The sequence below is a fragment of the Halichoerus grypus genome, chromosome 10 (genome assembly GCF_964656455.1).
Source record: "Halichoerus grypus chromosome 10, mHalGry1.hap1.1, whole genome shotgun sequence".
Classification (NCBI taxonomy): Eukaryota; Metazoa; Chordata; class Mammalia; order Carnivora; family Phocidae; genus Halichoerus; species Halichoerus grypus.
In genome coordinates, this window is record NC_135721.1 from 15,097,574 (window position 1) to 15,114,586 (window position 17,013).

Genomic DNA, 17,013 nt, shown 5'->3' on the forward strand with positions numbered 1-17,013 from the left:
TATTAATATTCAGTTGTTTAGGTATCAATAAGGTGCTAACACTAATAAACAGCCTTTTTAGTAAAAGGTAATAATACTAAGATAACACATAGTTATAGTAGTAATAAAACCAGAGGCATTTTGCTATAAGTATTTGTTTTCAAAGAAAATGGAAAATATGTTCTTTAATATGCAAGAAAACATTGGTAACTAGAACATATCAAATACTCACCAAGATTATTATATTACCTTAAACATCAGTTTAGCAGCATCATAAAAGTAATTTGCTTTCCGATAGAGTTCTATGGCATCAAGAGTTTTATTCTTTTCCAATAAATGAGATGCATACCTCGCTAACAGAGATCCAATTTCTTTCATACTATGATTTTTAGCCAATTCAACAGCTTTGTTCCACTAAGGGGAAAAATATACCATTCAGTTACCCAAGCATTTATAGTCACAGATGTCATAAATTTCATACAATAAAGATTTAAGTTTACAGTAATAAATAATGATACATCAAAATTTAAAAACTGTATATGTTTTTTAAAATAAATTTAACTAAAATCAGAGCAATTATAAGTTCTATAAGTTAAACGTGTCAAAATGATTAAATGATGTAAGACTTTGATTTGCTTAGGAAGTCCATTGGAAAAGGAAAACTTCAAAGTTTATAATCACAATATTATAATTCAATTTTGCACCAGCAAGGCATGGGAAAAAGCTACATTTGCTTATAGTAAAACAAAATATGCAATTTCAGTTAAGAAAATGTCTGATCAGATTTAACATTTAAAAGTTATTTTTAAAAAGCAAATGGAGCTTTATAAAATACTTCAGTACTTAAAGGAATACACTGATATTCAGCAATTTCCACGATTCCGTACTTTAATTTTAGTTAAATTCCAGCTCTTAAAAATACCAAATATATGTTTACTATAAAGAGACAGGAAAATAGATTTGCCAAAATAAATATTGATAAGGTAACCCAATTCCTTCCTCTTGCAATGACCATTACCTAGTCCTTCTTTGGAAACAAAACCCTAATAAAATACAGAAGATTATGAAATTACTTCCAGACAAAAACTTGCCAGACTAGAAGCACAGGGTTTGTCCCATATTGAGTTAGTTATGAGCGGGTCACCCTCAATGGTAGCACTTTAAGAGGTAAGTGCAAACTCCAACATTTTCTAGGTCCTCGGCAAAGTAAGACATTATCTAGCTCCTTTCACGAAATTCGCCTCAACCCTACACTGGCGAAAGCCTAAAAAGATGACTAGGGACTTTAGTTTTCAGGTCCTTACTTGGTTGAGATGGACACAGGTATCTACTGCTGCCTTTGGCTGATTACATTTCAAAAATGCAGTCACTGCTTGTTCACACATTCCAACCCTCACAAACATCTGTGCTATTTCCTGTAAGGACAGAACATTACTCTCAGATTTCACAGACCAAGGAAATCACTTATATTTTCATTTACAAAACTCCATAGGGACATATGAGTATTAAATTTACTAATGGTTACAGTCATTTTTCGTTGAAATATACACAGGGACAGCGGCTACAAACCAGAAAGGATGCTAAGGCATCATTTTCTATAAAACCAGAGTTTCGCTGGCTCACGCCCCAGATCTGACTTTTAACCAGGTCCTGAACATACTGCACTCTTTTCTCCTCCCAGTACAGTAGCAACTCTACAGAAATGTCAAGTTCTGAAACAAACTCCATAGCAGTGTGTGAAAAAACCATTTAGGGCAACCGATGGTATAATCAATGGTCATCGTTAGAGGCTTCAGCGGAATCTCACATTCACGGAGCTCTCACATACCTCTCTAAAGAAATGCCCCAGACAAGCCGGCCGTTTGTTAGTGCAGGAAGCTAGATCCAAAACAGAGCTCCCTTGCAGGGTGGTGGTGAGGAGGGAGATCACAACAAAACCCAACCACACCCATCGGGCTTACTCTCCATTTTCAGAAAAATCAATTTTCTTTTTCTTTCTGAGTATCTACTTGGCCAGAGTTTTTCTCTCCCCACCCTCATTTCTAAAGTATTTGGGGAAAATCATAAAAGTACATTTTGGACCCAACTATCTTTTTAAAAGTAATATTTGTATTTCTCTGGTTAGAAAATAGTAACACATTCTCATGGTGGGGAAAAAAAAATGTTTTCTAGCACAAAAATGTAAAGTTACTCATAATCTCACTACGCATAGGAAATCTCTCTCAATGGTGTGATGTAATTTCCTAACATCTTTGTCCTATGAGTCTATATGTATGTGTGAGTTGCTGTATGTATTGTGATATTATATATAGTTCTGCACCCTGAAATTCCCACTTAAATATTATGTACATTTTACCATATTATTAAAAAAACTCCTCCAAAAACTTGATTTAAAATTTGCACTACTAAAATTTTTTAATCATTTTAATTATTTAATTATTATTATATCTATAATTACTTAGTATTTACTCAGTAATAATACTTTTTTGGATATTCTATAGCAACATTCTTTTCTGCATCATCAGACACACCTAATAGATGACATTAATGTAGGATACACTGTCCTAATACCCAGGGTTATAAGTAATTTCAGTTTCTCTCCTACTCAAGAAAGCACAGGACTAAAAATAAAGGTAACTGAAAATATCATTATTATAGGGATAACTGCTCTGATTCAACAGAGAAAACCAAATTCTCAGAATTCTACTATTCATTCATCTATTAATTGACAAAATTTTTATGGTAGAACTCACAACTGATTTATGTCCAGACCATGCAGTTGAGAGATGCTAACTCTACAGGTACTTTACAACTCAGTTATTTACATTTTAGATAAAACAAATAAAATATAAATTCATTAACATCATTCAACAATTAATACACTTAAAAAGAACATTCAAAACAAAGTTCCAGAAAACTTTTTGTTTCTCTTTTTTTAACATTAAATACTTTATTGTTAAAATAACCTAATAAAAGTCAAGCTATCTTTTTTAACTTTTGTTATAGCAAATTTCAAATACATACATACACACTAATCCCCAGACCAAGCTTGGATCATTTTGAGGCAAATCTCTGATAAGATATCATTTTAGCTGGAAATATTTCATGTGTTCAGCTAACTTTAAAAGCAATTTTATAAAACTGATAAGACTACAGTAGATTGTGAACATGTTAAAGTAGTGGGAATATGATTAATTTTCCCTCCATTTTCAAGCATTCTGTAATACTGACATATTGTTTTAACAACTAAAAGTATCATTTCACATCTAAGAAACTATAAGATTATAGATTCATTTTAAATTTTCTTTGTGGCAGAGAAATATTTCCTGACTGTAACATGAAAACCTTATAAAATAACCTAACAACTCTAAAACCTAAAATTTGTAATACCTACTGGAAGCAACTTGTGGTTTTCTGGAAGTGAATTGGCAAGATTCTCCAATCCCTCATAATCTTCCAACATATAATAACATTCAGCTAGACGTTCCTGGTTCCGGCCTTGTACATAATATTGTACTGCATTCAACCTATAGAATATAAAAAGAAGCAAAAACTTTTTAAAACTAATGTGAACCTCCTGGTAAATAAGCATTTTCACAAAATGTTCCTTCATTAGAATTACTAGTATTACTCTAGTTACCACCTTCAGTTATAGTATGTCTTTGAAGCATATAAATTGGAGGGAAAAAAAATCTAAAAACTGTGAAGCATATTTTAGTTGCAACATTCTTTGGATATTCTTAAGAAATATTGTTGTAATCTGATACACAGCTGTACTTCCAAACACTGACGTAAATAAATAAGCATACTGATCAAAATGAAAACTTCAGAATAAAAGTCAATGATTTCTGAAAATAATCTACAATAAAACAAGCAAATATAAAATTTTTTTTTACCTTTTTCAGAAGTAGATCATATAGTATCTTTGAAATGCACACTGCGGTCTTAAATAGCAGAAAGCTGTCTGAAGCTAGGCACACATTTTGTGAGTATGAAAACTCCAAAGTTTTATAACACTTATCTAAGGATCTCTTGCTCCCCAGTGTGAATCTAAAGCTGTTTGAATTTTAGGATCCAGGAGGATGGACTTCAATTTCCCCAGCGTTGTGTCATAGGGAGTTACTCAGGCAGCTACCATATTAAGTGCCGCATGAATGGAGAAGGTGGTCCACTTAGGTTACCTACCATTTTTGTCGATCAGCAAAGTAGTCTCCGATGGCATTGTGGGCTTGTTCTAGGAGACTGTCATCTGCATCACCAGATCCAGTTTTCAGGAGCTGGAGTACTCTAAACCAATCTCCCAATTTCAGCCGAAGGCCAATAGCAAGATCTCTACAAAAGATAGCATGTATTCATTCATGTGACAAATAATTTAACAACTGCCTACCACGTGATAGGTTCAATTCCAGGGAACTAGAATACACAGCAGGGAACTGAAAGACAATGTACCTCTCCAAACATTTTAGAAACTTAACCAGGAAAGAGGCAATGGGGAAAACCTGAAATAGGGAAAAGGAAGTAATTTCCTGCCTTTTTTTCCCTAGAATTCCAATTTTCCTAGCAAAATAATGATTTAAATAATAATCACTTCATCAATTTTGTAGACATGATCAGGCTTATTTAAAAACCACACATATAAACACATTTGGTTTATCTTTCTTTTCAGGGCTTAGGCTGTTATTAGGGATCTCCTGGAAGTACAATATTAATAAAAATGAGACAATGTTTACAGCCGAAATGAAGTTCATACAGTATTTTATATAAATCTAAAATGAACAGAGGAATAAAAATCAATCCCTATATACCGTTCATTTTTATTTCATGCTCCTTGACAACAAAAAGTTAAATAAAGGCCTAAACAGAAAAAGAAAACCCAAATATTGAGCTGTGTAATAAAGGATAAAAGCCCCCAGTCTCTGTAGTCTTATGGTTTTTCCCTACCAAATGAAAGCAATCCACGGCCAGCCATTAATATATGTAACAACAGCAAAGAAAACCACCTCCAAATTACAAAACCTACATTAACGAGGGACCTGTGGAACATCCAGCTGGTAATCCAAACTGAAATTATTTTCTAAAGAAATGGCATGAGACATTTAGTCTACTGTACAAAAAGATCACGAATGCCGAAGTACTCAGGGTGCCTGTACCCTCACGACTTACCTTCTGTCCATATCAAGATACATTCTCTCGGCCTCTTCAAACCTGCCGAAGTACGCAGCAACTTCGGCCTGCTTCATGGACTCACTCTGCAGGTGGCCCAGACGCTTCACAAACTTAATGCCTTGGTAATCTTTGCAGCGTACAAATGCTTGCTCTGCAGTGTGCAAATCCAGGTTCTGAAGAGCTGCTTCAGCCAGTAGGCGCCTGTATTACAAAAGAAACAGAAAAGCTTATTGCAATTACTGACAAACAAGTCTGAACCAGAATGCAATTACTATACCTATTGTTTCTAGTCAAACTGGTGGGAAGCGATAAACACATTTATACATGTTTCACTTAATATTATGCTCATTTTGAGTACTTCCACACCTGAAATGAATTTCTGTATTTTAAAAAGAAGAGCAAGAATGGACATCTACCCCCCATGAAGGCTACCACGAGAGTGGGGGACAATAGAGCTGAAACTTTAAAAAGCATACACCATGGGGCGCCTGGGTGGCTCAGTCGTTAAGCGTCTGCCTTCGGCTCAGGTCATGATCCCAGGGTCCTGGGATTGAGCCCCGCATTGGGCTCCCTGCTCGGCGGGAAGCCTGCTTCTCCCTCTCCCACTCCCCCTGCTTATGTTCCCTCTCTCGCTGTGTCTCTCTCTGTCAAATAAATAAATAAAATCTTTAAAAAAAATAAAATTAAAAAAATAAAAAAATAAAAAGCATACACCAGTCATTTGAGGAAGATTTTTTATTTTTAAATACCAAAGTCGGGGGTGTGGATTGTCCTCTATGAATTGAGATGCATCTTCAATGCCAACCTTCTCAATCAATGCTCGACTATCTCGCAAGGACCGAATCTCAAAGTTAATTATATAATCCTTGTTTGGATGTTCAGGATTCTAAAAGTAAACACGAAAAGAAAGTCAAATGGCTGCCTTTAGAGTACGTGTTTCTTTTTTACAGTAAAACAGACGTGCGCACACACACACATACACACACACACACAACTGCCTCACCTTGTGAACCAAAATGGGAAGAAAAGCTATTCCAATGTGTGGGTCTTTCAAGTCATCTGGAAAACACCCACAACCCACCAGTTAAGTTCCTCCCGAGGCTATGAGGCTGCCCATGGGGAAAAGGCAGTGGTGGAAGTAGGGGTCTCTTAGAATTATGCAGCCTATTTTCCCTCAGCTTAAATGTCATGTTCCCAGGAGCTACTACTATTCTCTTCTCGCCCGAAGTGCTGTGGATTCCACCAGAGCAGAAAACACGTGTGCAGGGTCCTCTACCCCCTCACTCCTTAATCTACTCTTTCCTTGTCAGGGGCAATGAAATTGTTGCTCCCTGTGCTGCTGGGCAGCAGACAAGCAAATAAAAGGAAAAGGGCCAGTTTTCATCACCTCTTTCTTTTCTTAATTTTGCAAGCTGGCCCCTCCAAAAAAAAAAAAAAATTTTTTTTTTGAAGGCCAGCCTTGCAGGAAAGAGCTAGCTAATGGGCAAAGAAAACAGTTATAATTGACTCACCAATATCCTACATATTCCAAGCAAAGAAAAAGTGAAGCATACGAGAAAATTAGAGAAAACAGCAATGGCTCCCAGAACTGAGCTGCATGTGCCCCTCCTCACCCTGCAACTAAACCACTGCATTCAGAAGCTAAAAAGTTCTCCGGGAAATCCCTGGCACAAGATAGAAAGTCGTATGGAAAGAGCATGAGGTTTGGATTCAAGCCGACCTAAGCTTAAATCCTGTTCCACTGTTCACTGGCTATGTGACAACTCTTTCTAAAACCTGCTATACACCCCGTCCCAGCCCCACCCAGGAAGCCAAGGCCATCTTCCCCAAATAGAAACCCAATCATGTCACTCTCCTGCTTTACGCCCCCAATGACTCCAGGATGTAGTCCAAACTCCACAGAAGGCACACAAGGCCTCCTATAACCTGGGCCAACCTACCCCATGACCACTCCCCTTCTTCATTTCTGCCAGTGCTACCAATTACATACACACAGCAGTTCTGAAGCCAGACGGCTTGGAGTCAAATCATGTCTCTGCCTACTGCTAACTGGGTGTCACTGGCAAACTAGTTTCTCTCTCCAAGCCTCACATTTTTCATCTGAACAAATGAAGATAATAATCAAACTTACTTCCTCGAGTTGTGAGGATTAAATGAGATCAAACAGTTAGCACAATACCTGGTTGTGCTACTCACATTACTCACAGTCTCAGAACTGACCCAATGCTCTTTCGCTGCAGACCTTTGAAGGGATACATCTGCCAACTGAACTACAGCTCCCGCACGCCTTGTCTGGTTGTTGAATTTCTTGTCTATCTCCCCAACTCCTCTACTTGAGGCCAGGAACTGTGTCTTACTGACTGCCAGTAAACATTTCCTGAGTCAATGAACAGATGAACTTTTGGTAAATCATTTCACTAAGAGCCTTCTTCATCTAAAAATGAGGTCTGTGTAGTACCTACCAGGCATGGTTGTAATGACAAATGAAAAATGACATATAATGACAAATGACAAATGAACACCTCCTATGAAAGGTACTTTAGTAAATGTAAATTTAGTAAATTCCTTCCTTTTCCTTTTGCATTCTTTCTGCTCTAGTCCTCCAAGAAATTTCTCAAGAAAAAAAAAAAAAACAGGTTCTTAATAAAAGGGCTACAATTTATACATCAAACTAAAACATGAAAACATGCTACCAACTGCAACTTCAGAAATGTAAAAATCTACAATTCTAATTCCATAAAACTGGATGAAGTACACAGAAGAAGTAAATGCTTTGTATAAAATGAAGGTAAAACTCTTTTCAATATATTCTTAGAGAAAGAAATTCTTAAAAGATGGTCAATGAGGGCCAAAGTAGAGGTTCAAAAAGATATCTGGCATCAGAAATGGATTATTTTATAAAGCCTGAAAAAAAATAGGATAGTGCCCCTGCAAAAAAAAAGTTACTCAAGTATCCTAGAACTACAAAACACTAAACTGTCAAATATTTCTTCAGTTCCTCTGTTGATAATATAAAAAATGACAACAACTAGCTACCATTTTTTGAGCTCTTCATCTTAGCACTGTGCTGAGTGCTTTTTACACATTACCTTATACAATAATAATCCTGGAAGATAGGTACTACTATTATCCCCATTTTATAGAGGCAAAAAATCGAGGCTCGTAAACAAGAAAGGATAATGAAGCTCAAAAAGGTGAAGGAACCTGTCTAAAAGTGGTGCAAGTGACAGAGCAGGGCCTATCCACATTCCTAACAGGGACACTGCACTGCCTGGTGAAAAAATAAATCCCAGCCAAGCCAGCGACAGAAATACAATTGCTTTTTAAGAATTACCTTCAGTATCTCATCCAAAAGAACAGATTTAATTTCTAAATCCTCAAAGTTACAAATATATCCAGAAGTCTGAATGGGCTCCTTTAAAAATAAAAACAAATGTTATGTTAAACTGCACAAAATTTTCCTTCCTTCAATATATGATTTTATATTTTATTATCAACATTTCCAAACCAAGAGAAAAGTAGAAAGAATGTCATTAACACCCATATGTCCATCATCTAAATAATTATTAACATTCTGCTAAATATGCTTCAGTCAATTTTTTGGCTGAAATATTTTAAAGTAAATCAAGTAAATTTACAGACATCATGAAATTTCATCCCTAAATATTTCAGTACATATCTCTAAAAGATAAAGATGTTCTTAAAAAAAAAAAAAAGATGCTCTTTATATGGCCACATTACTATTATTATGCCTTATGTAATCAATATTAATTCCCGAATAGCATCTAATATCAGTCCAATTTTTCTTAATCCGGAAGTGTCTGATACCACTAGATAATTCTTATTCATGCAATGCAATATTAAATTTAATTCTTAATAAAACTGACAAACACTATATTTGTAAGTACATATATCAAAGAAAACTTGTACCATACTGAAAAGTCCATCCTATGTAACATTAGCCAGAGAGCATTCCTGATAGATTTTCTATATAAGAAGACTTAATTTGCCAGTATGTAAATATACAAGTCTGTTACAGGTCTGTCTCTCATCCTGGTATTATGCAGGCTTATAGAAATAAAGTGTAGTAAATGCATATTACAATGTAAAATAGCTGCCCTAAATCCCTAGTAGAAAAAGTTAGGTATAAATATTATGTAAACAAAAAGAAATAAACTCTCAATATACTTACTACCTCCAAGAACGCTGTAGAAAGGATAAGTTAATGTCTGGTAATGGAAATAATACCAGAATGTAATTTTTTTTAGATATGTGTGTATATGTATATCATGAAACAGAAAGTAAGCAAAATCCAAAGGAAATAACATATTGAATTTTTAACTCTGAAACTTAGTTCTTCACACGATAGAAACTACAAAAATTATAATAGGAAGATACTAAAAAGATGGAAATTACAGGTAAAAATTGAATCAAATTTAGTTTTAGTATGTCAAAGTTTAAGAATAAAGCTCTTGGGGGAGCCTGGGTGGCTCAGTCCTTAAGCGTCTGCCTTCGGCTCAGGTCATGATCCCAGGGTTCTGGGGTTGAGTCCCGCATCGGGCTCCCCGCCCCGTGGGAAGCCTGCTTCCCCCTATCCCACTCCCCCTGCTTGTGTTCCCTCTCTCACTGTGTCTCTCTCTGTCAAATAAATAAATAAAATCTTTAAAAAAAAGAAAAGGCTCTTGTATACACATTATATGTGTTTATTGAGTCTTAAAGTGATGATTTTCTTTTAAAAAGTAAAAATTGTTGATTATATGAGAAAATTTTTACAAAATCCCTTTATTTCTTAAAAAAAATGTACTATGTAAAGGCAAATAATATGCCTTTATGAGCAATGAACACACAGAGAGAATCAGAACAAAATTTAATGCAAAAAGAAAGAATATAAGGATATATTTCTTTAAATTATAGAGGCATTTTGTACACCTGAATTATTTTGATACTACATGTGTCCAAATAAACCTGTACAAAAATGTTTGTCATTAGAAAATTGTTTTATATTTGGCTAGATAAAAAACAAAGCAAGGTAGCCAAAAAATAAAGTCATAAAAGATGATGCGTGGATAAAAGTTATACCAAAAATAAAGAGAAAGTAAGAAAATACAGGGAGGAGGAGAGACCAAAAAATTAAGAGTTTCCAAAATAACCTATTGGCACGTAAGTAAATATGCAAGTATTTGTGTAATTCAGATTTTAAAAAGTCAACTTCTGCTTGATCTCAACTAATTCTCTTTATTTTCCAAAATTCACTAGATATCCATCCACATTTCAACTGAATATGAAGTTTTAGACCAGTGGATGACAAAAGCAGGACACCCTCCCCTACGCGATATGCAAGAAGTTTATTTTTATCAAGAAAGTATTTAAAACTTCACTAATCTATTCTATATTAAGTATTCTCATTCAGTACAGAAGTCAGAAGGTCTCATAACATGTGCAATATAACATAGGTACTCTGAAGTACTTATCCCCTCAATTCTAGCACATGGTGACATACTGAAGTTTGTACATACCTAGCTAAGTGGATTTAGGGATTACAGTTTCTAATTTTTAGCTAACCCTCATAAATTGGACATGTAGTTTCAAAATCCTCCTGCAAAGAATTTGTGAATTACTGGAATACCCATAATGCAAGCACAAGCAAACAAGACAAGGCAGAACAGTCACTTCCCTTACTCCTCGCACAGATTCCGAGGTTTTTACAAAGTGAAAACACATTACACAGTGAAAACAATGACAGTCTAATCAGGTCTGACAAAAAGTCAGTTAAAAAATGGAAATTATCAAGAAAACTATTTGAAACATGGGACCTATACTAAGTTAACAATTCCACACTCTATAAAGTGTGCATTATGTTTGAGACACTAGCTAATGGTAGCATGAACCATAACACCATGACATTTTAAAATAAAGTTTACCTCCTGTTATTTTTTTCTCATTCTTTTAATATTTCTATTTCAGGGACATGATTCACAATGTATTAATATGGTAGGTCATGTATATCATTTCTAATAAATAATTATACACATACGAAGGTAAAGATACAAAAGTTTGGAAACCCCTTGTTTGGTAAAGAAGCGTATAAAAATGAGAGGGTGGGTGACAAAAATATGAGATATGAAAGGAATATGAATATGAAATAGCATCAATGAGAGGGAAGATTCAAGAAAAAGACTAGAAAAGCGGAATCAGTACCTTGAGAGGGTCACCGGAGATAAAAATGATCAAGCAGGGAATATCAACATTAAATACTCATTTCCAAATTCTCAAAGAAAGTGTGCTTTATCAGTGAATTACAACTTCACATACAAATGGCACCCTTTTTTCACATATAATCTAAAGAAAACTTTACAACTTAAAGAAAGGTATGAATCTAGAATTCATAACAACACTCAAGTGGATAAAAATGTATTCAGTATTAACTGTCAAATGATAGCCTATCTCCTGAATAATAAAAGAATACGATGCCCTAAAGCAGCCCCAGCAAATTCGGTTTTGAAGTGTGTGTCCTTACATGATCAGTCAATAAGCAGCTACAGGAACGAACAGGAGAGAAACTAACCAAGCAGGGATCACAGCCAGCCAGTGTCCTCATGAATGAAAAGAACAGCAGGGTTTATAAAGAAATCCAGTCAGTGGTAAGGTTGAAAGAAATTCATCTAGCTCTAAATCCAACAGAAATTGAACTACTCGCTAAGCCAGAAAACAAACTCAAAAGAAAATGAAAAAAAAAACAACTGTTCTGTTAAAACTACTTAAGAAGCACTTTGCACCAGGCCAAGATGTCTTTTCCCCCAGTGCTAGACTGAGCATGTGTGCTACACACACATTATGAACAGCCAGGCAGGCGCAACACTCTCACTCATCCCGGCATATGATTTCTGACTTAGTGCACACAGGGCCAACGATGGAAAAGGACCCCAACATTCAAAAAGTATTCCTCTCCTATCCTCACAGTTATCCTGTGGTTACCTGTCAAATTTTCACACTTGTTTTGTGGCAAGCATCAAATTTCCCTTGGACCCTTGATAGAAGCCCCTACTTACAAGTTAAATGCAACAGCCCTGATTGCCTTTCCTCTAAACCTAACTCAGGGACTAAAAATTACTAAGATCCTTAAGACTCCTAAAAGCTTTAACAAAGTCTTTGAGAGCAATTTATATCAGGTCATTTCCCAACCCAAAGATCCTGAGTAGAGCCAAAATGGGGAAATGTGAAAATAATTTAGGATATTAAAGGGACAAATAGTTTACCATTAAATAAATTACTCTAGAAGATCTTTGGCACCCCAGGGGCCCAAGCATGCAATTTCTTTCCAAAAAGGAAACTGTAAATCCACACATCAATTAATGACATACAGAAATTATCAACTTATCTATTATTTACATTTGTTGGGTACAGCAAGCATACAGAAAATTCCAAACCGAAAATCCATTAGTTATTCAAAAATTGTATAAAAGATTTATTTCAATTATGCTTTGATTAGGCTACCACTCAAATTATTTTGAATTTCCTAAACACAGATGCTAACAGTTGATGCAGAGCAGACCAAGTGACAGGAAAATTCCAAGCTTAAAAATTAGCTGATGTGGGCGCCTGGGTGGCTCAGTCGTTAAGCATCTGCCTTCGGCTCAGGTCATGATCCCAGGGTCCTGGGATCGAGTCCCACATCGGGCTCCCTGCTCGGCGGGAAGCCTGCTTCTCCCTCTCCCTCTGCTGCTCCCCCTGCTTGTGTTTCTGCTCTCACTATGTCTCTCTCTGTCAAATAAATAAATAAAATCTTTAAAAAAAAAAAAATTAGCTGATGTGAGCTGCAAGTAGAAAATCAAAATACAACTTTAAAATTAGTGAGCAAGGGGCTTCCTGATACTCCAGAGAGGGTAGATTAATCAGTCCACACTTGCATATTCATAAAATTATCAGAGTGAGAAAGACCAGGATTCGTGGCTGACAGAGTTGGTATGAACATAAATAAGACCAAGGAAGCACAGATTAAGGCGGACAGAGAGGCAAAAGAGGATAAAAGCACAAAGCAATTTCAAAATCACATTTCTTTGGTTAGGTTGTTTTAAGCAATTTTGGTAAATGTTACTACTGATTTTCTTTTTTTCTTAACTTTGACAAGGAGAAAATAAAGACTATATATTAGAGACCATGGCTCCATCTTTTAAAAAGAACAGATAAATGCTTAGGAAGTGCCTTTCAGAGAAAGCAGAGAATATTTAAAGAATCAGTATTATTCCCACTTAAGACCAAATATGTTACAATTCCACAGAGATGTTTCTATTTATTTTCAGAAATTCATGCAACCAACAACCAACAAACCTCTTAAGGAAACATAAGGGAAATAGCCAGGTTTCGCTATCTGGCTCATTATTTATGTACTGCTAATGCTCCTTTCCTGTGTTTACCTCAGGATCCAAGTTTCTGAAAACATACATTCTTGTCTTCTCCATCATTGCAAACAAATCTGGATTATCTTTGGCCCACTTCATATCCCAGACGTCTTTCCGCTCCAATTTTAACAACTCGCCAATGACTTGCTGTCCTGTGCTGTCTGTTACCCGAGCATCCAAGTCCAAGAAAGTTAGAACTCCTGAGATGTCTATGATAGCCAGACGACTACAAATAATGACATTGGAGAAGGGAAACAACATTGTAAAATGATAATCAGCAATCACAAATACAATTACCTATTACTGTTCTTCTGCAAAAATCAGTTCATCAAAATCTGGGAAGAAGGCAGAAATGGCTTTAAAGAAATAACTGGTTTTAAACAAATTTTTACAAATTTGATAGAGAAGACATGGACTACTCTCCATTTTGCTTCCTTGTGAGGAAAAAGTATCCAAAGGAATTAAAGCAACTGACATGCAAACAATTTAAAGTATTACATTAGAATTTCTATATTTTGCCCACTTAGAGAAAAACATCTAAACACAGTATAAATACAACTATCTAAATATAAATATAGTATAGTAAAATCACACTGAACTATAAGTTTAAAACAAATACACATTTGTATTTATACAAATGTATTTATTGCATTTATTACATAAATCCAACAATCCCAATTGATAACTTCTAAACCCAACAACTACATGAGGAGAATTTTCAGACTTACCTAGAGTTGCAATTCAAAGATAACTGGTAGGCTCGACAATTAAGGGAATATTTTTGAATTAAACCAACATTAGGAAGACTATATCTCTGAATGGTGCCAGATTCACGACCCTATGGAAATTACTTTTGATTATTAAAGCATATCTACATAATAAAATTAAATACAAATACAGGTCTGTCTATATGTTCACACATTTGTTTCCAAAACCAAAGTGATGGTGTCATAACTAACTGCCAATTCTGATACTGAATCACATTACTGATTACATATGTATCTCCTAATTTAATTAAAACCCTTTTAAAAGTGGCTGAAGGTGATCTAATTTTTTCATGTAGCATTTAAGAAAGAAGTCAGAAACCTAGCTGTTCCATAATACATAAATGCTTATATCACAAGGAAAAAATAACAAGGGTTATTTACAGTTGTTGTCTAGGTTAATATGCAGGGTACATGAAAAGCTAAAATATAAAGCACTTATTGAATTAAATTTCATATATATGAAAAATTAATTTAAGATCACCATATGAAACAGTTGTTACTGAAAGTCTATATTTTTCATCTATAGCCACCTATCTGATACTAGTTAGTGGGAAAGGGAGATGATCAGAAAGCAGTGATACAATGAGTATTAGTTTAAATCGGTCTAAAAATAAAACAGTACAGGGGCACCTGGGTGGCTCAGTCAGTTAAATGTCTGCCTTCGGCTCAGGTCATGAGCTCAGGGTCTTAGGATCGAGCCCCATATCGGGTTCCCTGCTCAGTGGGGAGCCTGTTTCTCCCTCTCCCTCTGTCCCCGGCTCATGCTCTCTATCTTAAATAAATAAATAAATAAATAAATAAATAAATAAATAAATAAATAAATAAATAAATAAAATCTTTAAAAAAAATTTTTTTAAATAAAAATAAAACAATATAAATTACTATGCAACTCTGTGCAAGCCTTAATGCTGACAGATCAACAGTTGGTATAACAATCAGGACAGAACTGTGGTTTCCAAACCCTTCTGTGCCTCTGGTCATGGCAACGGGACAAAGCAGAAGGCTCCACTCAGCCAATATTTCAGAGCGGCATTGCTTTTGCAGCATGATTCTCAAGAGGGGCCTACCAGAAAGGCTGGAAGGGTGAGGGAGAGAATATTTTTTAATGTATAGAAGGGAAGTATGGGTTTCAGAAGATTTACCATATTGGAGTATGAAATAAGATTTTGTTTTTGAAAAAAGGGGTCCTGTGGCTTCAAAGGTTTGAAAAAGTAATCATTCTAAAACCTTCCATATTCCTCTGTCAAGTAAATAAATAAAATCTTTAAAAAAATAAAGGGGGGCGCCTGGGTGGCTCAGTCGTTAAGCATCTGCCTTCAGCTCAGGTCATGATCCCAGGGTTCTGGGATCGAGCCCCACATCAGGCTCCCTGCTCAGCAGGAAGCCTGCTTCTCCCTCTCCCACTCCCCCTGCTTGTGTTCCCTCTCTCACTGTCTCTCTGTCAAATAAATAAATAAAATCTTTAAAAATTAAAAAATAAGTAAATAAAACCTTTTACATTTCAACGGCAAAAAGAAGTTTTAAATGCAGAAGGTACTTTCTCCATTAAAACTTCTGGCTGGTAGATAAAGGGCTAGTATCCAAAATCTATAAAGAACTTATCAAACTCAACACCCAAAGAACAAATAATCCAATCAAGAAATGGGCAGAAGACATGAACAGACATTTCTGCAAAGAAGACATCCAAATGGCCAACAGACACATGAAAAAGTGCTCAACATCACTCAGCATCAGGGAAATCCAAATCAAAACTTCAATGAGATACCACCTCACACCAGTCAGAATGGCAAAATTAACAAGTCAGGAAAGAAGAGATGTTGGCGAGGATGCGAAGAAAGGGGAACCCTCCTACACTCTTGGTGGGAATGCAAACTGGTGCAGCCACTCTGGAAAACAGTATGGAGGTTCCTCAAAAAGTTGAAAATAGAGCTACCCTATGACCCAGCAATTGCACTACTGGGTATTTACCCCAAAGATAAAAATGTAGTGATCTGAAGGGGCACCTGCACCCCAATGTTGATAGCAGCAATGTCCACAATAGCCAAACTATGGAAAGAGCCTAGATGTCCATCAACAGATGAATGGATAAAAAAAATGTGCTGTATATATAGACACACACACACACACACACACACACAATGGAATATTATGCAGCCATCAAAAAAAAATCTTGCCATTTACAATGACGTGGATGCAACTAGAAGGTATTGTGCTAAGTGAAATAAGTCAATCAGAGAAAGACAATTATCATATGATCTCACTGATATGAGAAATTTGAGAAACAAGACAGAGGATCATAGGAGAAGGGAAGGAAAAATGAAACAAGATGAAACCAGAGAGGGAGACAAACCATAAGAGACTCTTAATCTCAGGAAACAAACTGAGTGCTGCTGGAGTGGTGGGGGGTGGGAGGGATGGGGTGGCTGAGTGATGGACACTGGGGAGGGTATGTGCTATGGTGAGCGCTGTGAATTGTATAAGACTGATGAATCACAGACCTGTACCTCTGAAACAAATAGTACATTATATGTGAATAAAAAAATAAAAACACAAAACTTCTGGTTGTTATTAAACTGAGTACATTTCTTCAGCAGACTCTGTCATTTAGGAATTATGTCAATTTTTGTGATTGATATGAGTTGCATGTTATTTTTTTCTGCAAATATCAGAAACACAACTAACACAACAACAACAACAAAAAA

The 17,013-nt window shown here is 35.7% G+C and overlaps 1 protein-coding gene across 5 annotated transcripts in view; it reads right to left on the reverse strand.

Annotated features, from left to right (window-relative positions):
- Window positions 1-17,013, reverse strand: part of WDR35 (WD repeat domain 35) — a 61,214-nt gene that overhangs the window by 7,511 nt on the left and 36,690 nt on the right. For 4 of the 5 annotated variants that reach the window (XM_078056001.1, XM_036112958.2, XM_078056002.1 and 1 more), the window contains 9 exons: window positions 14,273-14,382; window positions 13,560-13,770; window positions 8,480-8,560; window positions 5,895-6,031; window positions 5,143-5,346; window positions 4,165-4,311; window positions 3,374-3,506; window positions 1,284-1,394; window positions 229-393 (listed from right to left, as the gene is read on the reverse strand). In XM_078056001.1, coding sequence (XP_077912127.1) covers window positions 229-393; window positions 1,284-1,394; window positions 3,374-3,506; window positions 4,165-4,311; window positions 5,143-5,346; window positions 5,895-6,031; window positions 8,480-8,560; window positions 13,560-13,770; window positions 14,273-14,382 — 1,299 coding nt within the window. The remainder of the gene's footprint in view (window positions 1-228; window positions 394-1,283; window positions 1,395-3,373; window positions 3,507-4,164; window positions 4,312-5,142; window positions 5,347-5,894; window positions 6,032-8,479; window positions 8,561-13,559; window positions 13,771-14,272; window positions 14,383-17,013) is intronic. The other variant, XM_036112966.2, reaches the window with a different exon arrangement.